The sequence below is a fragment of the Uloborus diversus genome, chromosome 7 (genome assembly GCF_026930045.1).
Source record: "Uloborus diversus isolate 005 chromosome 7, Udiv.v.3.1, whole genome shotgun sequence".
NCBI lineage: Eukaryota > Metazoa > Arthropoda > Arachnida > Araneae > Uloboridae > Uloborus > Uloborus diversus.
In genome coordinates, this window is record NC_072737.1 from 126,841,992 (window position 1) to 126,869,786 (window position 27,795).

The 27,795-nt window shown below is 34.4% G+C and overlaps 1 protein-coding gene across 8 annotated transcripts in view; it reads left to right on the plus strand.

Moving 5' to 3' along the window:
* Positions 1–27,795, plus strand: part of LOC129225945 (platelet glycoprotein Ib alpha chain-like) — a 78,303-nt gene that overhangs the window by 26,059 nt on the left and 24,449 nt on the right. For 2 of the 8 annotated variants that reach the window (XM_054860493.1, XM_054860497.1), the window contains exon 2: positions 13,160–13,267. In XM_054860493.1, the coding sequence (XP_054716468.1) occupies positions 13,218–13,267 (50 nt within the window). In that variant the 5' untranslated portion in view covers positions 13,160–13,217. Of the gene's footprint in view, positions 1–13,159; positions 13,268–23,287; positions 23,516–27,795 lie in introns of those variants that run through there. The other 6 variants (XM_054860494.1, XM_054860498.1, XM_054860492.1 and 3 more) reach the window with 4 other exon arrangements.

Genomic DNA, 27,795 nt, shown 5'->3' on the forward strand with positions numbered 1-27,795 from the left:
AGAAATAACGCATACGTTGTGACTTCTTAAGCTACAAAATTTTGTTTATTACCCATTTAAATTATTTTTAAATGAAATATTTGAAATGTCACGTGCGAGACAAAATGTCCATTTTTCCTTAGACTGGTCCTTATTCAGATTTGTTATTTCATTTAGGCGTTTGCATATGCTTGCAAACAAAGGGTAAAAAATGATGGAATATTTCTGGTAAAAAGTTTTTAACGGCTTACTCAAACATGATTCCAAGGAGTTTGATCGATATCGATGCTGTTTTTATATTTACTCAATACGTAGTACCTACAAACATTATGTTTCCGTAAATTATTTTAACTGTTAAAAATATCCTCACATGTATATAGTAGCCAATTCACTGATCTAGAGCCGCTATATAGATAGGCCGACGCATCAGCTTAAGTTTAGCCATTTTTAATCGGATTTTCATTGTTGCACAGTTAGGGTTACTACAGCAAAGTTTGGGATTTCGCCAAATTTGCCGAAAATAATATTTTATTTAATAAACAATTCACGTGTGCCGCTAATAATAGCTCACATTGAACATTCGCCAAATACGATAACTCGCCAGAAATGACAACCACTCAATCACGCGCTCCGATCCAAAAAGGCTAATCTTAAGCTGATGCGTCGGCTCATATATATAGGGGTCTTACACTGATCTAAGGCCCCTATATATAGCGGCTCTACACTGATCTAGTAAAGCTCCTGACGTCATCAACAATGAAACTCGCGCCATAGCATGATAATTTAATTCGCAACTCCAACGAACTATAGGGGGCACTGCAGTCACTGTCTAATGGCGGAATTAAAAACTAAAACTAGTATGTTGTGGCCATCACGAAACTTTCTTCTATATTTTTCTTTTTTTTTTTCCTGATCCCTCCCCATGCTTGACGAGGAAGCAATATTCCCAACAAAAACAAAATTACACATGCAAAAACTTGACGACTATCCCAATGTCTGAATTATTGCAAAAGCAAAGCAAAGAGCGAAAATTGAAAGTTTTTTTAAAAGCCTTGCTTGAATTAATTACAAATATTTTATTTGTTAACAAACATAAGATGGCAACAGTTAAAAATTTTAAATCATTGAGATAATATTTCCTATCATTTCCATACAATTAAAATCACGAGAAATACGCAGACGACAATCTATTACGATTTATCTTTCTTATTGTTGCATTAATAAAAATGTTTTTATTCGCAAAAAAAAAAAAAAAAAATCAACACCTCTTGGAGCGATCGGCGTCAAAATTGAACCAAAGCCTGTTTACACATGGATTCACATATATTCCAAATTTCAACCAGAACGTAGCATTACTTCTTGAGATAGGACACTCAAAGTGGAAAAAAAGAACGGGTGATTGCGCTACCCCCTTTTTAGCTGTTGACACAAAAATAAAATCAGTTCTTATACCCACTAAGGGCTACTTGCCGATAAATTTTTCTTTCATTCCGTTCATTATTTCTTGAGATACAGCAGTCACAATTGACGACAAAAAACGTTCTATAGCTCAACCCCCGTTTGCGTTATTGACACCAAAATTGAATCAGCACCTGTTCCTGTTAATACCAACATATGGACCAAATTTTGTTTGATTCCGTCAGTTACTTCCTGAGTAATAGCAAGCACGCGTAACTCGAAAAACGTCCCATTGCTCCACCCCCCTTGGAGGAATTCGCGCCAAAAACTAATGGGCACAAGTTCACATAGGGGCACATATGTGTACCAAATTTCGTTCGATTTCATGCGGTAGTTTTTGTTGTAGAGCGGCCACAAAAAACTGGTCACACACAGACGTGACACACATACACACACACATACACACACACATACAGACAGACAGACATTTTCCAAAAATGGTCGAAATGGACTCAGCACACCTCAAAACGTTCGAATCCGTCAAAATTCGAAATTCGAAAATTTGCACGAATCCAATACTTTCTTCTATATATTAGATATAGAAGAAAGTAAAAAGTACGAAAATGAAAATATCTCAAAGAAACTTCAAATTTCTTTTTAAATCAAAAGAAATTTTGCCATTGTTCATTCACTGGATTTTCGCAATTTTTTGTACTCAGTGACTGAACACCCCTCTACCTGAAAATCTACACATTCTGCATTGACTGAAACAATTTAAATCCATAGCCTAAATTTGCATACTTAATTTTTCTTTCGTAGAGTTAAAAAATAAAATTTATCGATAAAAACAATATGTATCGAAATAATTGCTATAGCACGAAACAAGCCTTATTATTTTGAAAGAAAGAAAGAACGATTCACGGCAGTAAAAATTTCAAATTTTATCCAGGAAAAAAATACGTATCCAAAGAAACCAATCAGGTGTCAGATAGCTTAGAATATCAATAAAGAACGCTTTTAAAGTGAATTTATTCAGAAATTTTTTTTTTTGAAGCTTATATTTTTAAAAAAAATGACGCGCTGTTCATTCACTGGGTGGTGTTCATTCACTGGTCGGTCAACCCTATTATCTCAATGATTTAAAATTTTTAACTGTTGCCATCTTATGTTTGTTAACAAATAAAATATTTGTAATTAATTCAAGCAAGGCTTTTAAAATAACTTTCAATTTTCGCTCTTTGCTTTGCTTTTGCAATAATTCAGACATTGGGATGGTCGTCAAGTTTTTGCATGTGTAATTTTGTTTTTGTTGGGAATATTGCTCCCTCGTCAAGCATGGGGAGGGATCAGAAAAAAAAATTAATTTGAATTTTGACATCTTGAATTCAAATTATGTTTTTCGCAATCACAAGTGTGTGTTTGTGTGTGGGGGTATGTGTGTTTGTGTGTAGGGGTATGTGTATGTGTGTGTAGGCATGTGTGTTTGTCTGTGTGCTGGCATAAGTGTGTGGGTAGTTGTGTATATGAATGTGTGTATGTGTGTGTGGGGAGGGGTATGTGTATGTGTGTGTAGGCATATGTGTTTGTGTCAGTGTGCAGGCATGAATGTGTGGGTTTTGTGTGTATGTGTGTGTGCGTGCGTGTGTGTGTGTGTGTGTAGCTGCGTATGTATGCGCGTGTGTGTAGGACATGGATGCAACCTGGAGACGGCTTTCGCTATAGGAGCAGCACCGTGAGGAGCCGGTCGACGGTGACAGGGTGCGGAGGGTGGCGGTGGGAAAATAAAAAGATAGGACATCAAAACAGTCAAATGAGAACAATAAGCAATCGTGATTGCTCAAAAAAGAAAAATATAGAAGAAAGTTTTTTCTTGATAGCCACAACATACTAGTTTTATTTTAAGCCTGGTTGCGCCATGCCACTCCACTGCGCTTCGCTGGGACTGATAGTAACTCGGGGGTGTTCGGGTAAATACGACATACGTATTCATCGCAGCTAACACACCATGGGGGGGGGGGGGGGGTCATGCGAATGCCTACCCAATTTGGGCGACCTACCCGCTTTGGACCACCCTCCCCTATGTATTGTGCACTAATTCTTTTTAAAAGTTTACATGAACACTAAAATTGTTATAATGTGTGAGCTAAAAAAAAAAAAAAAAAAACAGCATCCAGTCTGGCATTCTCTTGAATTTAGACGTCTTGTATTCAAATTATGATTTTCGGCATCACGAATTGCAGTAGGACCCTTCTCGTTGTGTTTCTTGTTTCTACAAATGGAGTGGAACGGAAATGGAGATGGAATTTGTACCCGTCACGTTATGACTGGTCGTTTTCCGGATGAGGAAAAAAAAGGCATATGTATTAATAAATAAATAAATAAATAAAGGGGTAATTAGGATGCGGTAAATACCTGTCATAGTTATTATGGCCAATTTGCACCCGTACACTTATCATAAAGATTATATTTACAGTGTATACCGTTATGGTATTTTTATTTCTTATCAATCTTCAATGGTGAGTGTAAGTAATCTGGAAATTTTGCATATAGATAAAGTTTTGCTATGGAGTTCATCTATGCAGGTGTTTTACCTGAAAAAACGTGATATTGCTCAAAAACCCTGTCTTTTAGTATAAAATCTGCTTGTGTTGAGCCTTGATTGAACGCAGACGGTTTGTAACCATGATGACGAAAATTAATCTTTTTAAACAAACATTAAAATAACGAGCTGGACTTACTCTTGTCGTCATGGTTATCTGAAAAATCAGACCAACGTCAACAAAACGGTCATGTGATGGTAATAAGCAATTCGTGATTGTTCAGTTAAAAGAAAAAGCTTGTATTGGTGTCACTCAAGTTACGGTGCCCAGGTTCACGGACTAGTGGGACCGAATCCGGTAGCAGAAACAGTGCGACGCGTGTCGCAGATTCTTGCGTAAGTCTGCAGACTACTCTTTAGTTGGAGAAGATTTAAAAAAAAAAAAATATTTCCATTTTTTTTTAAAACTTTTAGCTAATGAAGATTTGTGTCATATTTTCAGGAATGTAATCCACATGTTGTATGCTTGTACAGGGTGTCCAAGAAAGGATTCCCTAATTTCAAAATTAAATATCTCAAAAGCAAAGGTGGATATTGGAATAAAATAAAGGGTATATTTATTGTGAAAACCACAAAAAACTTGTACAGAATCTTGGAAATTAGTAACAAAAATTACCAACAGGGGGCACTGCACGCTGTAATTGAAATAGAAGTCCCTATAAATAGTGCTGCGAAGGGGTTGGACGATAATTTCTAGCGTAAATGTTATGAGAGGCAAATTTACTGCTGAAGCAGCGCCTAACCCCGTCGCAGCAGTATTTACGGGGCTTTCTATAGCAATTACAGCATGCAGCGCCCCCTGTCAGCAATTTTTGTTACTAATTTCTATGTTTCTGTACAAGATTTTTTATGAGTTTCACAATAAACATACCGTTTATTTTATTCCAATCTATGTCTTTGTTTTCGAGATATTTAATCTTGAAATCAGGGAGTTCTTTCCTGGACACCCTGTATTAGCATCTTGGTTTTAAGCATTTCTCGAGATATTACGATTAATCTAATATCGGTTTATTCTGCAGACCATTTTTTGATTTTAATCTGTGACGCCGACTGCTGAAAAATTGCTGCTACTGGCTACTGGGGAACAAAATATTAGTCAGGACCTAAACTTATTTTTAATTGAATGATATACGAGACCAAAGCGGATAAACGCAGGGAAGAAAAATGGCAATAATGCAACTTATACCAGTCGAGAGAAGAGAAATTTAAAGACAAATTTTAACGTTTGCTATCAAATAAAGAAGAAAGTGCAAGTGTACCCATTTTTTGACTGAACTAGCCGTTGCGAAAGTAAAATTCCAACAACAGGAAGAAATTATTTTGGAGTTAAGAAATCCAGAAACATCTTTTGTATACGTAACTAATTGCTTTAACTTTCAAGGTCAGTAGTTAAAGTATATGCGAAAAGAGCCGTTTCAATTGTAGTTGCACCACATTAATACAATGGCAATACTACTACTTTTAGTCACGGAAGTTAATAGAATGAACATAAAAAAAAAATAATAATTTGAATTTTGACATCTTGAATTCAAATTATGTTTTTCGCAATCACGAATGTGTGTGTGTGTGTATGTAGGCGTGTGGGGGTGGTATGTGTGTTTGTGTCTGCGTGCAGGTATGAGTGTGTGGGTAGTTGTGTGTATGAGTGTTTGTGTATGTGTGGGGGGGAATGTGTATGTATGTGTAGGCATATGTGTTTGTGTATGTGTGGGGGGAATGTGTATGTGTGTGTAGGCATATGTGTTTGCGTCTGTGTGCAGGCATGAGTGTGTGTATGTGTTTGAGTGTGTGTATGTGTGTGTGTGTGTACGTGCGTGTAAGTGTAGGATATTGACGGAACCTGGAGACGGTCTTCGCTAGAGGAGCAGCATCGTGAGGCGACCGGTCAACGGTGGTGCTGCAGAGGATGCTGGTAGGAAAATAAAATCATAGCACATCAAAACAGTCAAATGAAAGCAATAAGCAATCGTGATTGCTCAAAAACATGGACCGAGAATTTTTTTTTTTTCCCAGTTATTTTTAATTTAATTTTTTTTAATGTTCGATTTTTGAAATAAGGTGTGTCTTTATGACGTCGCAAGTGATGTACTTTGGCACGAATGAGAATTTTGAATGAAAGCTTTTCTGAAGTAAACATGAAATTCATTACTCCCCCACTGTACTATAATATTTTTATCTTAATCTAATGCTAAAATATTGCGCTCTGCGCTAATGGCGTCAGTAAATGGCATTTATTATCACTTGTGATGTCATGTTCAGAAGCGTAAAAAATGAAATTGAATCTGCCACCGATTAAAACTACTTTTTAAAAAATACCAAATTTCTTCAAATATTTTAAAAATTGGTTAAATCTGATGTTTTAAGTATGCTCTTTCAGAAAAAAATTCTTTCAAAATTTCGGAAACAACTCAATTCTTGCTGATTCTTTTTAGTAAAAGGCACACTTATTTAGTGATTGCATCTCATGTACGCCGTCATGTCACTGACAACGAATGCATTAGATTTTAAGCGGCAAGCCCAACTCATAGTTCAAATATTATCTCCTTATGGTAATACTGTGTATCAAAATGACTAAACCCCTCAGGGTTCGTACCCTCCGGGAAAACCGGGAAAACCTGGAATTGTCAGGGAAAATGAAACAGTTAAAAATGTCAGGGAATTTTCCAAATTTGCCCCCCCCCCTCCCCATTTTTTTTCCATTTTTTCCCAGAGAATTTTGTTTCATGAGATGTAATCTTCCCTTTTATCTTTTTTTTTTTCCGAAATTGTAAAAATTTTGAGGCAAAATGAAATTGGCAATGAAAAAAGTGGTGACCCAAAAATACTTTCGCAGCCGCCATTTTTGACCCTCAATAGTTCTTAAGAAAATATTTCCTCGGGTGAATAGGAATTATGCACAAACTCAACAGGGAAGAGGAAAATTTACTGCTTTGGAAGCACAAGCCTGAAAATGGGGGCGGGGGGATGTGGGAAAATCGTTTTTTTTTTAATCGGAAAGTCTTTTAAGCTACGTGTGAAACGTAGTCGCCTTCTTTGGTCACTCACAAGATAGAAGTAGACACGATCCTTAAATGCCAAAGTTTCCAAAAGCAAAGCATAATTGGATGTTTTCTTTAATTTCAAATTAATGAAAGTGTCACAAAATGTGCTGAAAATTCTTTTATTATTGTTATTATTATTTTAAATAATTTTCTTGAGAAATGAAAAATTTTGTTCTTGAAACTTAATCTTATCTTCATTTCATTGGATGCAATTTGTGCTAAAAACTTTTCAACTGAATTGTAGTTCCATGAAACTTTACTATTTTTAAATTGTTTTCATGCTATAAATTCAAAAAATTACTTCAAATTTTTGGGCGCAGCCGCCATATTTGGTCATTCCCAAGATGGAAGTACACAAGACTTTTTAAGTGCCGAAGTTCCTGAAAAAGGCATTGGATGTTTATTGCTATGCAAACTATTGAAAACAACGCGAAATGTGCCCTTTTTTCGGATAATTCATAATTATTTTCATGAAAAATGCAAAAATTTATCTTCAGAACAATTTTTTTTATTCTAATTGCTTTAGACCCTTATGTGCTAAAAACTGACTATTTTGACTTAACTGAGCCGCTCAGAAGCCAATGCGGTTAAGTCCATTTTTTGATATTTTCTGATTTTTGGAAATTTTGATGAAATAAATAATAATCTTCTTAGTTATTAAAGGATTTATTTGTTGGTTACTTTTTTCTAGATTAGACAGCCCTTTTTTTAATAGCTTCTGAATATATTGTATAATAATTTCAGAAGCCATTGTGAATAAGTCCACCTTTTATCAATATTTTTTTTACATAAACTTCGAAAAAAAAATTAAATTCTTCTTCTTCTTTCGATATTTGTTAATAACACTGAAAAACAAGAAATTCATAGTAACTGTAACCGTTACCTTCTGAGTTTTATACATGTGCGTCAGAACACAAAAAATAAATGTATAACCTGTATGTCGAACAAAGTAATGAAAAGCAAATTGTACCAGTAAAAGAAAAGTTTTATTACCATATATTTTAGACCAAATTTAAGTAACCTTCAAAAGATACTTGTGCAAAATGTGATTATTTGGTAATAAAAAAACAATATACAATAGATGAAGAAAAAAATGCAGCTGAAGTTGAACATGACAAACACTTGCGAAATGCAGAAATTGCCCGTAATAGTATGGCTAATGATCGACTAAGAGCTTCAAACGAAATATACGTGTTTACGTTTGATTTAGAAAAAGCATTATCATTTCCAAAACTATCCACATTAGTGGCTTATTACAAGAGAAACTTATATGTATACAATCTTGGTTGCCATTATTAAAGACTAACGAGGGCTACATGTATGTTTGGTCTATAACCCAAGCATCACGGGGTTCACAAGAATCATAGTGTTTAACTAAACACATTAAATTGCACGCAAAGGATTTTCAAAAAATTATAATGTATTCAGATTCATGTCCAGGACAGAATCGAAATATAAAAACTGTGTTAAGATTATTGAAATTGGTTCAGAGTGAAGATATAAAAGCTGAATCAATTGAGCTTAAATTTTTATTAAGTAGGTACAGTTACTTGCCCAATGATGCTGATTTTGCAGTTATAGAAGCTTATGCAAAAAAAAAAAAAAAAAAAAAAAAAAAATCCGTACATTTATTAATTTAGTGACTGGTTTCATATAATGCAAAATAGTAAAAGAAAGAACCCTTTCAGAGTTGTCGAAATGAATCCACAAGAATTTCTTTCCACAAAACCATTGGAAGAAGCTGTTCCCAACAGAAAAAAATCAACAAGTGGACTAACAGTCAATTGGCTTAATATGAGATGGATAAAATTGAAAAGGTCAAACCCAAGCAGCATTAAGTTCAAACATAATTTTGACGAGGATGATACCTTTCATGTAATTGATATTAAAAAAAATAGGTGGGCCAGTATATTTAAATAATGTAACTCAACCTACATTGTATCCTAATGGCAGAAAAATTTCAAGAGAAACAAAAAAAAAAGACATCATATGTTTATTAAAGTATATACTTCCAATTAAACACGACTTTTACAGGACATTAAGGACAACACGTGGAGATCAAGATTTACATTTAAATAACTCGGAAGAAGATGACGTTTGTTATGATGAATAAACAGAAACTTATGACAATAAATGTTATTTTATTATTTTTACATACATTTCTTATTTTTTTCTGCTGCCAAAGGTATTAGTCCTAAAATTTTTAAGATGCTGTCATTATTTCAATAAATACTTACGTTTTTATTTACACATCCTGTACATATCTTGTTTTTTTGCAGAGTTTACACCTCGAAAAAAGACTTTATACACTTTTCTAATTAAATTAATAAATCAAGAATTTAAAAAACTTATGTATCAAAAAACATTAATTTTCTCAATTTTTGTGATTTGGACTTAACCGCATTGGCTTCTGAGCGGCTCAACTGTAGTTTTTTAAGGATTATTAATTATTTATAACTACTTTTATGCTACAATTTAAAAATCTACTTATTATCTTAAGTTTTTCATTTAGTCGCTATATGTGGTCGTTTGCATTATAGAACTAGACGTAAACATCCAAAAACAGAATCGGATGTTTATCTCTATGTAAACTATTGAAGTAACATAAAATGTGCAACAAATTATGAATTTTTAAAAATTAATTATTTTCTGGAAAAGAAAAATTTTAATGGAAGCATTCTTTAATAAGCAAAAGAGGAAATAAAAAAAGATTATTGGCATTGGCCTATAATCGGCGGATGTTGATTTTTGTTATTATGCATTTTCTGGTATGGCGATCGATGCAACAAGTTTATAATATTTATACTGAAAAATAGCTTTGTATTTTGCTCAATATGTTTTGTGTTACATACTAATAAGAAAATAAAAGAGAGTATTGCGAACCAAAAGCGGATGCTAAACGATTGCTGCGCCACTACAGCAAAACGCTAATATTACTCATGACACATGATATCAAGAAAACGTTAAAATAAGTTGGAAGCACTTTGTTTTCAACAATTAGTAAATCAATTAAAACAATTTTGAACGAAGTGTTTGAAAAAAAGTAAAATTTAAGAAAGAAAAGAAATCTAAGTTTTTTTTTTTTAATCTAAGTTCAGCTCTCCTGCATTGCTACGTTAAACAATTTTAATTATTTCGAAAATATTGCTACTTATTTAATTTTGAATGAAGCGAGTAAGCTGGAATTTTCTAAAAAAACAACCTGGAAACCCTGGAAAAGTCAGGGAATTTTTTTTTAGCCAAAAGTGTATGAACCCTGCCAGAGCCGTGTCCAAGGGGAGGGTTTTAGGGGTTAAACCCCTCCCATTGAAAAAAAAAAGTATGTCAAACGAAGAAAGCGATCGACTTAAATTAACTTTAATGTGAAAGCCTACGTTTAACGCCCCCCCCCCTTTCTCCCTGAAGTTTTTCTGTAATTTTAACTCAGTAATTCTGTATTTTTTTCCCTCTAATTCAACTCAGTTGGACCTAAACGCTTGCATTTCTTTCTCTTATAACTTAAAAATTTTTGCATAACATTCAAATGTTATGTAATTTACAACTGTTAAAGCTTTGCCGACTGAAATAATAATTTGAAAAAAAAACTGTGGTGGTAGAACCGTACTAATACAAAGCATTAATATTGCTTATTGTAAGGAGGTAATGATGAATTTGGCATGTGTTGCAGCTATGAAGATGTATTAGTGATGGTGTTTAATAATGTAATTTGCATCTACAATAAGCTCGTTCCAAGCATTATTTCAGATCATAAAATCTGATATGCATTCTCTTGCATAAAAAGAATTCGTGGAGAGTTTTTAATACTTGTTGCAATAAACCGCATAGTTAACAGATTTCATTAAAAAGAAACAACCAAACAAGGTTTGATAAAAGTGAACCTGTAAAATGAAGGAATTCTTTGGTCACTTGAGCAGCCAGAATTATTCTTCTAGGGGAAGGGAGGGGGGTACATCAGGACTTACAGGTGCATAAACGCCATACTGGGATCGACAATTTGTAGTAAAACTAAAGGTTGTGAGGGATTGAATCCCCCCCCCTCCCAGGTAAGATTAAAACCCCTCCCTTTATGAAAATCTGGACACGGGCCTGAACCCTGCCCCTGTTTGAACTGCTAATATTGCTTAGAATAGATTTTCTGTGAACCACAATCACATCAGGGGTGCTCATCCTCCCCAAGCTCAATGGTGCAAATTCCTCTCCCCCCCCAAAACAAATATTCTCAACTCTCTTTCCCTTATTTATTTTTCATTTTTGCTCTCTTCTTTCTTTATTTATTTTTTAAAGATATTATACATTTATTTATTTATTTATTTTTAATTGTTATTATTTTATTAGAAAAGTTCTGACATTGAATGACTGACATACACACACACACACATAAACTATATAAATGAATAAAATACGGAAACAGAATAAAATAAAATAAAATAATAATGAAAAATAAATCAATTACATTTAAATAAATAAATAAAAAAATCCCCCCCCCCCAATTTTGATTGCGCAACTTGCGCCAAACTCCCCCTCCCCCCGTGGGCACCCCTGAATCACATGATCATACTCAAGCTATGTTGATGCACCAGTTCGAGTGGTCTACCCACCTTCTTCTCCATTAACGAAACTTCTTAAAACTTTGCTTTAAAAAGGCACTCTTCAAAATAAATATTTATTAATACATTCCAATGAAATGAAAAACAATTCAGGTTGCCAAAGCTGGTTTCTCGTCGTTTTTCCAATTAAAAACCCTTCCGCGTCTGTCTGTAACCTTATCTCCTACGGACTGGCAAATGTCTACTAGGTCAATACAGGTACCGTTAGATACAGAAAATGAAGGAAAAACCATTCCGTCCGGTATCGCCCCTCTAAACTTTAAGGCGCTGGAGAGAAGGGGACCGATATCCAGTCCTGAGGAGGTCCTGAGGATATACTCATCTTTAGATGCCCTGAGGATATCCAGGGGAGAAATGATCAATTCGATGCTCTTTTTGTCCTAGACCCCTATAACTGGACAGACCGACGCATCCGCCATGCTGGACAAGCGTACTTATCGCACAACAGGGAAATACAGAATAAAAGGCATACCGAAGAACACTGCAACATGTTAGCATAGATTAGAGCATTTATAACGTAATGATAGTAAAATCATGAGAAATAAATCGACATTAACACACAAGCGAGCTCCATTTCTAGGATGCCAGTCACTTCGACGACTATTAATTATCCATTTCTTTTTTCTTTCTGCATCTGCTGGAAATCTGAAGAGCTGAAATCCGTTTTTGTGTGGAGCGGTTTGCACAATTAAGAGCCGAACAACCTCCATTTGACTTAATTTAGCATATGCTAAAGAAATGTAAACATCGGCAGCAATGCTATCGTTGCGAAGCACTGGATCAAGTTTGCTCCAAAATGGCGGATGCGTCGGCTCCTCCACTATAGGTGTCTTACTTTACCCTTCCTCTGACCACTCTGACGTCAAAAAGGACATCCTTCCTTCACAGCAACAAATTGCCCATGGAAAACATTTTCGTATTAAAATTATCTTGTATCTTATAAGTTCACCCTATTTCTTTTGTTTCTGTAAAACACCTTGATATGAAACTTGAAAGAAGATAGGCAACGGTGGCAGATTCAATTTTTAAAGGTTTTAATCATCCTACTGAACTTGCCACACACACACACACACACACACACACACACACACAAATTCTTTTTATCTCTTAATTTTAGAGAAATTTTTTGGCCGGGGGCTTTACAGGCCAATCATTTCAAAGGTTTCCATACGGGGAATTCCATAGGAAATACATAAATAAGTGCATATTGCCAAAATGTTTATGAAATACGGGAGCAGGGGGTAATTAGCTCCCCCTGATTCGCCAAATGACAGCCCTGTCGCAAGGCCCCCCCTCCCCCCCTCCCCGACCGAGGTAAAAGAACAACTCCGCCCATGATACGTTCTCTCTATTTGTTTAGAATTTTATTGAAACTTGGTTAATAATCGATAGTAAATATTTACATTGACATATTTTATGCATTAATCTGTTTTCCATACATTATTTTGTTGATATTGTGTTTGTCAAAACCTTAAATTATATAGGAATGTAAGTTATTTCTCTATCAACATGTATTCATTTCATTTTCTGTCTAGCAGTATACCTACTGTAATTATATAGGAAAGACGATACCAAATACCCACCTAGAAAACAATGTCTATGCATTTGAGAAATAGTCGTGACCAGATGACAAAAGACGACGAGTAAGTTCACAGCATTATCCCTTTTTTTTCTCTATTTTTTAAAAATTGCTTTTCCCTCTAAAGTTTCAGCGTTATTCGCTGTTTCTTGAGGAAATATTGGCGAGTTTCTTTCGCTTGGTAGCGTGTCTAAATATTGTTACTTTTTGCTATGATAATTACAACATTGCTTAGTTACCAGAACCAAGACTTCACTTGAAGACGCGTATCAAGTGCAGCCTTGCTATAACAAGCTTAAGGGGAACGTCTGATAATTTAGACCAGGTACTCCCAATAAAATTCTAGATTGGTGGTGGTCAGTCACCAACTGGCGACCATTTTGTTGAAAATGGCTACCAAAAAATCAAATTCCAGTCGCCAAAAGTGGCGACCATGTTTTGGTTTATTTGTAAAAAGCTTATATCTTTATGCTCCATTACAAAAATCCATTAAAATTTTGTATGTTTTTTTTGTAATCACTCTAAACTGTTGTGACAATAAACAGCGTATAAGTTATTCTTTTTTTGTGCTATGGATGTACTTTATAAAAATTGGCTACCAAAAGTGCAAAAGTGGCTACCATAGTTTGTGACTTATCGCCATTCAGAAATCCTAAAATCCTCATCTAGAACTTTGGCTCCCAAAGTGGGTGTCATGCAACCCTGGGGTGCCTTAAGGAGAGGCAAAAGAAGCAGTGAAGTGTCGATGGTATAAATATATTTTACCGTAAAAGGAAAACCCAAAGTGAAAAATGTCGACTAAAATTAGAAAATGTCGACTTTCAGCGGAAATGTTCCATCTTTCGCCGATGTCTTTATTTAGTACTAGAGGACCCGACAGACGTTATTCTGTTCAAACGTTGTAAATTGAAAAGTTTAAAAAATTCAATAAACTATCAAGTGTTTGAACCGTTCTGTTGAAAAAAGTTTCAGTGACTAAAAGTACTACTTTTGACTGAAGGAAATAACTCCATTGCCACTATCAGCAAGGCCATGGTCGAAGTACATTAGCCCTTGGTCTTTGGCGTCTACAAATTTAGCGACAATTGGGAAAATTGCTGAGACTCCTAGTTTTCAAACTCTTCCGGCTCTTTCTACATTGTCTTGGGGAATTATCATAACGTAGATCGTAAAATATGCAGAATTGGCGAAAACATTTCCCCATTGCTTAAATTCCGTGGTGCCAAGTTTGTGGACCTTTAAGAAATTAAAATGAAGCGAAGCTAAAAGACGTAACCATGGCAATGCGAAACAAAACATCAGTACTTTTAATGGAGATTAGATTTATTCGAACTTTATTTTTAACGGCTTGTAACTTTTTTTCCTTTGGAGATAGAAAGTTACTTTTCCGACCATAGGTCCAGATATTTCTGGAGTAAAAAATGCCACTTTTTCCAACGGTGTCAAAAAGAAAACTGTGGGACAATTCCTTCACTTTTTATTGATAGATTAAATGAAGAAAGTATTGCCAAAATTTCAGCTAAGCCAAAAAAAGTTCGAGATAAAAACGCAAATTGCTCCCGTCGTAATGAAGTTCGAGCATTGAAACAAATTGCTTAGAACGCGGGAAATTCTACCCTTTTCAACAATATAAGATATTAATATGTGCAAGTAATTTTTCACCCCTTTAATAGCCAATAATAGGCAATTTACGTGAAATTTGGGTCTAAATTTGAATTAAAAAAAGAATTATTTATCGGATTTTTTCAAATTATAGCCTATGTTACTCAGTAAGAAAGCCCCTTTCATATAGTGAAAGAATTTTTCGAATAGGCGCAGTGGTTCCGGAGATTACCTCGAACATATAAACACACAAAAATACGCCCTCTCTCTTTATAATATTAGTAAAGATGTGAATGTCGTTATTCACAGGTTATTGTAGACATTAACCAGATTTCAGACTTAAATGCAGATGAACTAGGGAGCCATTAGAAAATCTAATTCTTCACAGGCTGCTACGAATTGGGAAAATTTGGGATCCCATGGCTTAGTACTTCAAGACGATATCCCAGGGTGCCACGGCACCACCCACTTTGAGAACTCCTGGTTTTGACGCATTTTGTTGTCACTATGAACCATTAAGTTACCGTACCAAGGCCAGGGTTAAGGCAGAACCACATGCAATATAGCAGACAGCCCAGTTATCATATCCAGAGACTGCAGTTTCGTTCTTATTAGGACTCTTTTATCTACCAGTTTGTTGGCATTCTCTGTTTCAATGAGATGACACCTAAATCCAGCTCGGTTATTCACTGTTCCAGACTGACGAGTTCTAAAAAAAAAAACGAAACTGCGGTCTTTGGATGTAATACCGGGGCTGTCTGGTATATAGCATAAGAATCATTTGTTTCTTTTGTAGTCTCTTATTATAATTTTGCTTTTTAAGAGGATCCCTTTGACCGTTTTGTCTATGTTATACTATGTTAAACAAGCACATGCTATTCGTCTTTTGCAATTTAGATTAACTCTTCTGGTGTTCGTGTTGTGGAAATATCCTATGCATCTAACTCTAGATTCTCTTGCACAAAAAAAGAGTAAACTAGAAACGAATGCGTGTTGGCATAAAATTAAAAATGAACAAACTGAAATGTTAAAGAAAAAAAAGGAGGAGGAGCGGTTGTGGAGAAGGAATTATTTGATCAAAGTTGTTTTAAAAATATCATTTAAGCACTTGCAAAATATTTAAAAATTTCTCTGACTTTCGTAAGGTACAAATAATATTTTATCTCGTTGACCCATGACGAAATTATATCACGATGAATTTATCAACGTTAGAATGAATTCCGGCGCGATGAACTGAACTTAATGAAAAAAAAATCTTTAACAGAAACACAAGAAAATCTCATTAGCGATTACCAACTCAACGAAACGTCAGTTTCAGCGAAATAAATGTTCAGTTCCGTTTTGATTGTCATTGCATTGTTTGAATCCCATTACCAGGGTAATGGGTTACCCTTGTAATGAAGCCCCTAATGACCTCTGAATGTCATTAAAGACTTCCCTTCCCATGGAGGTCACTATGACCTCCCAAAAATGTCCTTACTCGGCAAAGTTATCACCATTCAGCAAATTTTGGAGTTCCATTCGGCAAAAGTATCATCATTCGGCGAAATTTGGAGTTCCATTCGCAAAACTACTGTCATTCGGATCTTAAAGAACTCACCCAGTGTTTAATAGTATGAGAACTTTAAAATGTGAAAGCGCTGAAGCGAGCGCCATCTGGGATCGAGAGTATGCCGGGACTGCAGGGAGCGAAAAGGTGTGTGTGTTGGTGTGAGTTGGAGGAGACGTATGTCTCACAAATAAAACAGTCCACTTTAAATTTGAGCGTTGAGTGTGTTTACTGTGTATTAATTAAGTTGTGACATGAGACAGCACATAAGTGGTCCTTCCGGAGCCTGAGAACGACACAGAGACCTGTGGATATGAGAATTATTGAGGACATTTGAGAAGTAAGTGACCATTGAATAATTATTATTCATTAATGTGCTAGAAACTAAAATGTTTAAAAACTGTAAAAAAGAAGATTTGAGGATTATTGCCTCTGAATTAGGAGAAACTGTTGATGAAAAATTAACTGTTGTTCAATTAACTGAGCTAATTAAGAACAATAGTTATTTTAAATCTGATATTGAGTTTGTGAAAGATTTAATTAGTTTAACAGTAGAAGAGCGTAAGAATAATGACTTACAGCAAAAACAATTAGATTTAGAGCAAGTTAAATATGAAATAGTTAAAGCTGAGTTAGAGCTTGCGCGAGTGAGAGCAGGTTCGAAACCAGAGAATCAAAACCAAAACGAAAGTAATGTTGATGTTCAGAATTCTCTAGATTCTTTGATAAAAAGCATAAGAATATTAACTGTGAAAGTCCCTACTAAGCCTGAAGGCTGGGCATTCTTCTTTACTTCTTTAGAAAGAGCTTTTGTATCTAAAAATGTTCCTGATAAATACAAATCAGAAATCCTATTGAATTTATTAGGCGAGAGAGCCGCAAATGTGATAACTTATATTACAGATGATGAATTGAGTAACTACGAGAAAGTGAAAGCTATTATTTTAAGAGAGTTCGAACCCAGTTCTCAATCGTGTTTAGAAAATTTTGGAAAGGCAACACGGCAACAAAACGAAAATTACCAGCAGTTTGCTTCTCGTTTAATAACGAACTGGGAATATTATTTGAAACTAAGAAATGTGTCGGACTTTAAGACGTTAAATGAGTTGATAGTATCTGATAAAATATTTGATACTCTTGAGAAAGATGTAGCAATGCATATTTCTATTAAAGCACAAGATAGCTGGTTGCGTCCAAAGGAGCTGTCTAAAGAAATAGATTTGTATTATGCATCGCGAGGGAAAAATGAAAAAATAAATTCAAGTTCTTACACCAAGAAATTTAACGAGAAGAATATTCCAAAAGTATTTTTAAGCGATATTAAAACGCCTAAATGTATGTTATGTTGTGAAAATCATTTATTATATAAGTGTCCTAAATACTGTAAGCTATCCGTGAATGAAAGAATTAAATTTATAAAAGAGAAGAGACTATGCTTTAACTGTTTATCGATAAAACATAGCGTGAGTCATTGCAAATCTAAATTCTCCTGTTCTGTGTGTGGGAAAAAACATCATGTGACGATTCATTTTCTGTCTGAGAATGTAATTGCGCGCGAAAATAAACAAGACGTAATGGCGTCAAATGAGATCCCCGCCCAACAGCTGTCAGCACTAGCTGAAGAATTTATGCCGAATCGAGAGAACACTTTGTTTACGGCAATAAGTGAAGCAAAAACAAAAAATGTTTTATTGAGTACTGCGATGTGTTATATTACTGATGCTGAGGGAAATTTACAACCCGTAAGAGCAATTTTAGATAACGGATCATCATCGTGTTTTATAAATAGCGAGTGCACCAATTTCCTTGGTTTGAAGAAACAGAAAATAAACGTATCAGTGTCAGGATTAAATGATTCAATATCCACAATTAAAGCGCGTGTATCTTCTTGTATCAGCAATAAAGAAAAGAGTTTCACTAAGAAGTTGGACCTTTTAGTAGTGCCAAAAATTACACAGGATTTAATTCCGTCAAATAAGCTTGAAATTAATGTGAATGACCTTTGTAATATTAATCTCGCAGATGAAAAATTTAATATTCCAGGATGTATACAGTTATTATTAGGAGCCGAGATATTTTATCAATTGTTAAAACCAGGGCAAATTCTATGTAAAAATTCAAGTCTAATTTTACAAAACACAGTTTTTGGTTTTATCATATCCGGAAGTACAATATCCGAGACAGAAAATAAAATTCATTGCGGTTTTATTAATGAAGAATGTGATTTGGATAAAACACTTAAGCGATTCTGGGAAATAGAAAATGTTGAGTCTATTGAGCACAAAAGTAAAGAGAGCTTAATTTGCGAAGAACATTTTGTACAGATTCATTCTAGAGATGCTAAAGGGAAATACATTGTAAAGATGCCCTTAAAGGAAGAACCTAGTTCTTTAGGAAAATCTAAAGACATAGCGCTTAGAAAGTTGAATAGTTTGTGGAATCGTTTAGAAAAAGATCCAGAATATTTATCCTTGTATAGGAAATTTTTGAGTGAATATTTAGAGTTAGGGCATATGACTGAGGTGAAAGATTCTGATGAGGATCTGAGTTACTTTGTACCTCATTTAGGAGACTATAGAGCGGTTAGCAAGTCGACGCCGCTACGCGTTGTCTTTAATGCTAGCTCTCCTACGTCAAATGGGAAATCTCTAAATTCTTTGCAGTATAACGGTGGTATCATACAGGATGATTTGTTATCAATTATGTTGCGATTCAGAAGATATGTTTATGCCTTTGCTGCAGACATCAAAAAAATATACAGGATGATTTTAATTCATCCCAGTCAAAGACCCCTCCAAAAAATCTTGTGGAAGGAAACAAATGATGGTTTAGTCAAAACTTACGAACTAAACACAGTGACATATGGCACGGTTAGTGCCCCTTTTTTAGCAGTTAGAACTTTGAAACAATTAGCAATAGATGAGGCAGAAGAGTACCCTCTTGCAGCAGCAGCTTTACATGATAGTTTTTATATGGACGATGTTCTGAGTGGATCGAGTTCTTTAGAAGAAGCAAAAGAGCTTCAAAACCAATTAATGGGAATTTTGAGAAAAGCAGGTATGGAGTTGCATAAGAGGTTAGGAAATCACCTTGATCTTTTCATGAGCACCGAGAAAGATTATAAATTTGTGATTACTGAAGAAACTAAGGCTTTAGGTGTATCGTGGCAATCAGAGATAGATTGTTTTACATTCCAGGCAAAGGTAGAATCTGGTGTACCAGTTACTAAGCGTATGGTATTATCAACCATCGCGCGCATTTTTGATCCACTTGGTCTTTTAGGCCCGATTGTGACAAGGGCGAAAATATTCATGCAGAAGCTCTGGTTATTGTCAATAGATTGGAATGATCAGCTTCCCATGAAAGAAAATAAAGAGTGGCAAAACTTCATTGAATTACTACCATGTATCAACAACATTAAGGTTCCGAGATGTATTTTAAGTGAGGGTACTATTGATGTACAATTGCACGGGTTTGCTGATGCCTCAGAGGTCGCCTATGCTGCAGTTATATATTGCAGATCCATTAACAATTCTGGTGAAGTTACAGTAAGACTTGTTTCCAGTAAGTCCAGAGTTTCCCCTCTTAAGCGTATGACAATACCACGCCTCGAGTTAATGGCTACAGTTCTATTAGCCAAACTGATAAAACGAGTTACATCCTCCTTAAAACTCGATATATCGGAAACATATTTGTGGAGTGACTCTATGATAGCTCTCTCGTGGATTCGGAAAGAACCTCATCAATTAAAAACTTTCATTTCAAATAGAGTGACTGCAATACAAGATTTGACAAATATTCAACAGTGGCACCATGTAGCATCACTGGAGAACCCAGCCGATCTTATATCCAGAGGTATGGATCCTGACAAGCTGTCTGAAAATAAACTCTGGTGGAATGGACCAGATTTTCTTGCTACCGGTATTTATCCTGAAAGAGACATTCCAACGGATATGAGTGGAGAAGACTTTTTAAATGAATTAAAAAAGAAGGACATTATAAACTGTGCAGCATTGTTTGCATCAACAAATATGTTTTTAAATGACTTACTTAATATTTCTAATATGTATATAAAATTAATTCGAGTACTTAGCTATATTTTCAGGTTTTTAGGAAACTGTTGCAGCAACGAAAAGAAAAAAGGGCCATTGGACCCTCAAGAGATGAAAAAAGCAGAACTTAGATTAGTAAAGATAGTTCAGGGATTTGAATTTAGTAAGGAAATAAAAAAATTGAGGGAAGGTAATGCGGTTTTACCGGACAGCCAGGTAAGAAATTTAAACCCATTTTTAGATGAAGAGGGTATTTTGAGAGTGGGAGGCCGCTTGGCAAACAGTGATTTAAGTATGGATAAGAAATTTCCAATTATCTTACCTTCAAAACATAAATTGACAGATATAATTCTTGAATATTTTCATAGGAAATATTTACATATAGAACCTCAAGCTTTATTATATAATGTGAGAGAATTGTATTGGTCAATTAACGGTCGTAATGCATGCAGGAAGGTAGTTCATAAATGTATAGTGTGCTTGAAGGCCAGACCTGTAACCTGCCAGCAAATTATGGGTAATCTACCAAAGGAAAGAATAACTCAAGACTTTCCATTTAACTGTAGTGGGGTAGATTTCTGTGGTCCTTTTTGGATAAAATATAGACACCAACGTAAAGGTTTATACTATAAGGTATATGTTGCAGTCTTCGTATGCTTTGTTACAAAGGCTGTACATTTGGAAATGGTTACAGATTTGACCTCACAAGCTTTTGTTGCCACACTTAAGAGATTTTTTTCAAGAAGAGGAAAATCTTCCTATATATTTTCAGATAACGCAAAGAACTTCGTAGGAAATAATATTGAGATTAAAAAGATGCATGATAAGATTAAAGAGCCAGATGACAAGTTGGCTGGCTATCTTAGTAGTGAAAATGTAATTTGGAAATTTATTCCCCCCAGAGCCCCACACTTTGGAGGACTTTGGGAAGCGAGCGTCAAAGCCTTTAAATTTCATGTAAAACGGGTAGTGAGTAATCAGAAACTTAATTATGAAGACTTTTTAACCGTTATTACTCAGGTAGAAGCCATTCTAAATTTGCGTCCTCTTACACCGCTATCAGCTGATATAGACGACTTATCAGTTTTAACGCCTGGTCATTTCCTCATAGGTCGACCAATAACATCTCTAGTAGAGCCCAATTTCAGCGAAGTAGAATTTAATAGATTAAAATTATATCAAAGAGTGACTAAAATTGTACAGATTATCTGGAAAAAATGGTCGAATAACTACTTAAGTACTCTTCAGCAGAGAACCAAATGGTTCTTCGATAAAGAAAATGTGAGAGTAGGTGACTTAGTACTTATAAAAAATGATGACATCGCTGTAGGCAAATGGCAAATCGGGAGACTAATTGAAACTATCTCAGGTTCTGATGGTAAGATTCGAGTCGTAAAGGTGAAAACTAAGAGCGGTGAGTTTAAAAGACCAATCACAAAGGTTGCAATCTTACCAATAGAAAAATAGTAAAAAGTCGTAAAATTTGAGAATTAGATATTTATCTACTGAAATTGTGTTTATTATCATTCATTGTGTTTTATGTGTATACATATTTTATTTTATTTTATTTTGTTTGAGTGTACATTTGTATTGTGTTTATACTTCGTAACCAAGTTTGAATCAATATTTGCAATTTTGTTGAATGTTTTGCATTGCAACGCGGGCCGGTATGTTTAATAGTATGAGAACTTTAAAATGTGAAAGCGCTGAAGCGAGCGCCATCTGGGATCGAGAGTATGCCGGGACTGCAGGGAGCGAAAAGGTGTGTGTGTTGGTGTGAGTTGGAGGAGACGTATGTCTCACAAATAAAACAGTCCACTTTAAATTTGAGCGTTGAGTGTGTTTACTGTGTATTAATTAAGTTGTGACATGAGACAGCACACCCAGCAACATGAGATGTTCTTCCAATGAATTCCATCCCACATTGGTCTCTTTGGCAATGACACAGCTGACCTCCTAGCCAAGGAAGGTGTAACTGAAAGTTTGATGTCGAGATGAACTTTTATCCTCTCAGAAATTTGTTCTAAAATGAAAACTTTGAACCAAGAACTATGGAAGACTACTCCGACTCACCTCTGGTGCAATAGGCAGTCCCCAGGTGGTGCCCTTTCCATCAAGGCGGATAGAGTCGTCCAAACAACAATCAGTAGGCTTGCAAGTGGACACATCAAGTGCCTTTCCTTTCATTTAGGTGAGAACATTTTTGAGACCTGTACTAAATGTAGATTAGTGCAGGCATCTCCAGATCATATTTTGCATTGTGCGGGACTGGACAGAGAGGACATTTACTCCAGCCCTCTCCTGGTGTAGGGACTGACACCAGGGGAGACTCTTGGCTCATGGACCTGGTCTAGCCTGCGGCTAGACAGGAGGAATAAGTCATCATCATCATCATCATCGCCATTATTCGGCTAATTTTTTTGTTCCATTCGGCGAAATTATCTTCATTCGGCAAAATTTGGAGTTTCACTCGGCAAATTGAGAATGTCCGCCCCCCCCCCAAAATTAAAGTTCGCGGCGCCCTTGTCCATTACATCGAAATTCCCATTACAACGAAAAAAATTTGCGATCCCTAGAATTTCGCTTCAACGGGATTTAACTGTATAGTTAAAAATAAATTAATCTATAACGAAGTTTATCTTAAACGCAAACATAGTTAGATAATAAAAGAAACAATATTCTAGCAACGAATATGATAAAAGTACAACACATTTTTTTCTACAGATTAATTACGAAACAATTTTTTAGCAAAGACTTTTATCTATTTACTTCAGATAACATTTATGTGGAGGCAGTATTGTCTGAATTCAGAAAGTGAATTAATTATTTTTCTTCTCAATTTCTACAAGTTTAAATAAGCCCAGAATGAAATTACCTTCGAAATTGAAAGTACTTTAAACGGATTGAAAATCATTATCATTAGCAAACTGGTATTGAAAGTACCGGATACAGGTAGAGGGGCTAAAGTTCCGTCTCATCAGGGTGATGCTTCATCTTTTATCTTTATCTTAAGCAAACATATTGCAGCCATATTTCTTCTTCACAACGGTGTGTACGATTTCTGAAGAAGTCAGAAGATGGCACCTTTTTCTCAAAGTAATGACATCAGGTAGTGTAATTTTCACGTTATTAATCCAATTTTGTTACTCTATTAAGATACTGTCAGGATTTTTTTTACCATGTACGAAGTTTAAATTTTTAAATGGAATATTATGTATTCAAAAGTATTACGTGAAGTATCATAGTGCATTGATATATGCACTGTATTAGAATGATGATATATGAGTTAGAATGGTAAATTTATTCAAAGCAGTTAAAATCAAAGCATTCGGAAACAGCATTAGAAATGGAAAACCAATATTGTGCACACTATTTATTTTGTAAACAGAATTCTTGAAATGAAAATTTGTACTCTAAAATCGTCAAAGAAGGAAAACTAATAAGGTGATAATCTGTGTAAAGAAATTGCACATTGAAGCGAAATTCAAAAGGAGTTTATTTAATAAGTTGTTGTTTTTTAAAGTAAAAAAATATGTCACCAAGTAAGCAAATGAGAATTCAACTCAGTCCAAAAAATAGGAAACAAATTTAAAACAAAAAACGTAAAATTTTTTTAAAGAAACGTATCGCAAAAACTTAAAATTCTATATTTAAAAAAATAATACAGAATAACGAAAAACTGTGCGAACAAATCTAAATGTTTGAGTATGAAATCCTCCGGGGGAAAAAAAATAAATACAAACATTATTGAAAAACACCAGACCAAAAACCCAAATTAAAGGCGTGGCATAATCGGGAGCATTGCTCCCATGTCTGAATTTTTCCATCGAGATTTGGAGGTTTTGGTACATATCTGAGTTAATAGGAACAAGTTTGTAGTAGTTATATATTGATCATGTCAGCATGTTAAAAAATCCTTTCGAATCCAAATAGTAGCACAGCAATTTAATGCTAAATATTGAGATTACTGTCTTATATACGGTGTAAGGGTACTAATGAAAGTACTCGTAATTTGAAATTTCAATTGTTCAAAATGATTATTCTATCTCTCTTCCAATTTATCAGGGCCTGATTACCGCACAGACCAACAAGACCTGGGGCTGGAGCCCCGTCCTCCTAAGGGGCCCTAAATTACGGAAATATGCACTGCATTACAACTATACGAACATATTTTTAAAATATCAATAAAAAAGTAATAAAATGTAAATAGGAAAAAAAAAACTTCCTTAAGGGAGAATTTTATTCATTCTCCCATTATAGGCCAGGGCCAATAATGTTTGAGACCAAAAAAAATTTAGAACAGGATGAAACACATTGGAAAAGTAAGAAAATATAATAAAATTAATAGGAACAATAACTTACGGGCTATCTGAGTTCGGGAAGGGGGAGTGGGGGGGGGGGGGGGTTAAGGGTTGAAAATGGTTTATCACGATTTCCGGCAAAACTACGAGTCCTATCGAAAAAGAGTAAAGAACAAAGTTGTTGGTAATAAAAAGATCTACAACTTTTGTCCTTGCACTTTTTTTTACATAACCTCAAAATTTATGCGAATAATTCAAGAAACCGACTTTTTGGTTTTTTATTTTTATCTCCCACAAAAAAAAAAAAAAAAAAAAAAAAAAAAATCACGAAACTTGGTGAAAAGTTACCTTTTTATGTTTTAAATGCAGAGCAATTTTTTTATTTAAAATATTTATTTCTTCTTTTTTTGATTTAATATTAAAAAAAAAACTAAAAAAACACGCTTTAGTAGCAAAATGAACTAAAAAGTTAAAAATAATCTTTGGATGACAAGTATATAAAGTAACTGACCAAACACTTAATTTTACTAATAAGAGAGTAATAGAAAAAGAGCGTGGGGGCTTCTTATCAGTTGTCTTAAATTTCTTTCACTTGTTATCCATGCAAAAATGTAAATAGGCAGCCCCCCCCACGCTTTTTTTTCTATTACAGTAAAATTAAGTGTTTGGTCAATTACTTTATATACTTGTCATCCAAAGATTATTTTAAACTTTTTAGTTCATTTTGCTACTAAAGCGTGTTTTTTTAGTTTTTTAAACTATCATTTTATTTAAAAAAAAAAAAAAAAACGACGAGCCTCAAACTTATAAACCAGGGCTCGTCCCGAAAGTGTTTAAACCAGCGGCCGGCAACCTAAATTGACTGAAGATCTACTTTCCAAGTTTAATGTGAGCGCATGATCGACTTGTGTGAGGGGAGCATGATGAGATACACTTGAAACTAAAACATGTTTTGCATACAGGGTTAAGTTGAGACTATGCTGACTCCAAATTATAGGTCAACTCTTACAAAAAATACTTTGATACTAATTAAGTAGTTGCTTTAAATTGCAAAAATGATGTTTTGTTAACCATTATTAGACTATTTTCAGCAACAAGTACAATATTTGCTTTAAAATCGATAAAATCGTGACTAAAAAAAGTTCCAATGACTATAAAAAGTTTGGAAAATTTTCAAATAATTTTTGATTTAGACGTTAAATCGAATTTTTTTCCAGAAATAATTGTTTAATAATTATAGTCAGAGAAAAAGTTGGACTCGAAATATTGTCGCGATCGACTCATAATGGGCTCGAGATCGACCGGTCGATCGCGATCGACGGGTTGCCTACCGCTGGTTCAAACCATTCAAATTTCAAGTGAACTTGTTTCAACGTTTTGTATGATTCTGCAGCTGTCTTGCCTAATTTGAAGCAAAATTTAATGTTGATTCTTTGCTCCATTTTCACTTCGACTTCAGGAATTCGAGAACTACGTTTTAATGCACCCTTTCCACGAGAACCACTTGAATGACGCCGATTGCATTGCAATTGCACATGCTCAAGAAAACGCTCTTCAATATGCAATCATTAGCGCCATCTTCCGACTTTTCGTTCTCCTACAGTTACGTCAGTCCTGGAAATTAATAGCCTGACCTTGTATTATTTTTTGAAAAATCTTCTCCCATGTTGTCCATATTAGAATTGATTAAATTTTTTCCCAGACACTGTGAACAGAAAATAAATATTCCTAACTTAGGCTTAATTTATTAAAAAAAAAAAAAGCGAAGCCTGCAGTGTTTGAAACTACTTCACTGACGAAAAAAAATTCGAAATCCGTCGATTAAGTTTAAATTCAAGAAAAATTGGAAAGAAGCTCAGAAGCTGCGCTCCCGTGAGCTCCCATACAAATTAAGATACGAACTTAATTAAAATTGCTACACACAGAATCCAAAATCGAAACTCATAAAAGAAATCATTTTAGTAACTTGCTATAAAATATGCTAAAATTATATTGAAAATTCAAAGAATTACAAAAAGTAACCTCTCCTGACTCTATTATGTTGCTGAGAAATAAAATGAACATTATTAAAATTAAATCAAATAAAATTATGAAGCTTGATGATCATTATTTGCGATGCTTTACTGCACAATGAAAGTTTAGTTTTTCTTAAGCTTTTTCTAGCTGCAATCTAGTTGTTTTAAACTTCCATTATTAATTTGGGATTAGGATTAGACTGATTGGAAGTAAGACAATGTCGAGATCAGAACAATGTGAAAAGAGGATTGAAATGTCAGAGCTAAATGAATGCATAGAAATGAATGTACATACACAGTATTAACTTTTATTTTAATACCAAGAGAGAGAAAGACTACGATGACGATAAAAGAGAGTTATAAAGCAATAAAATATCCTTCCTTTAGTAGTATATCAAATGTAGCTTTTTTTTTTATTTCTTAAGTGGTTACAGTACCCCAAAAATGACGAAATGGTCAAAAAAAAATTTTTTATTGCTTATTTCAAAACTAAAAACTATTCTAAATACAGGGGAAAAGTTTCATTGCTTTAGTTCAAATATTTAAAAAGTTATGAGTGGTTTTAGGTCTCATGCTCGCTATGTGTTCTTATGCAAAAGAAAAACTTTAAATTGTTTTTCTCGATGATGTTTTTTTTGTGTTTTCATGTCATTAGATTCCCTAAGGATTTTTTTCTATTAAAGATACAGCTTTAAAGTAATACTTTTTGCAATTGGGATAGCATATTTAACAAAACTGTGCATTGGATAAGGATTTTATAAATTACTCAAATGTTTAGAGCATGTTAAACCTGTAAAAACCAAATTTGTTATAAAAAAACTTTGATTTTTTTACATAATTAATCACAGAAAATTTTCTAATAAGCTCATAAGGAAATGAATGCACAGATTTTTAGAGATGATTATAGTGATCGTTTAGCAAAAAAATTTTTTTTAAATTAGTGCAAAAATAAAAAAGCCTTAAAGATTTTAAAACATTTTGAAAATAAATTATTAATTACGAAATAAGTATGCATATAATGGTGTCAAAGAAATATAAAACTTACTTAAATTAAAAAAAAAAATGTTTGAAAG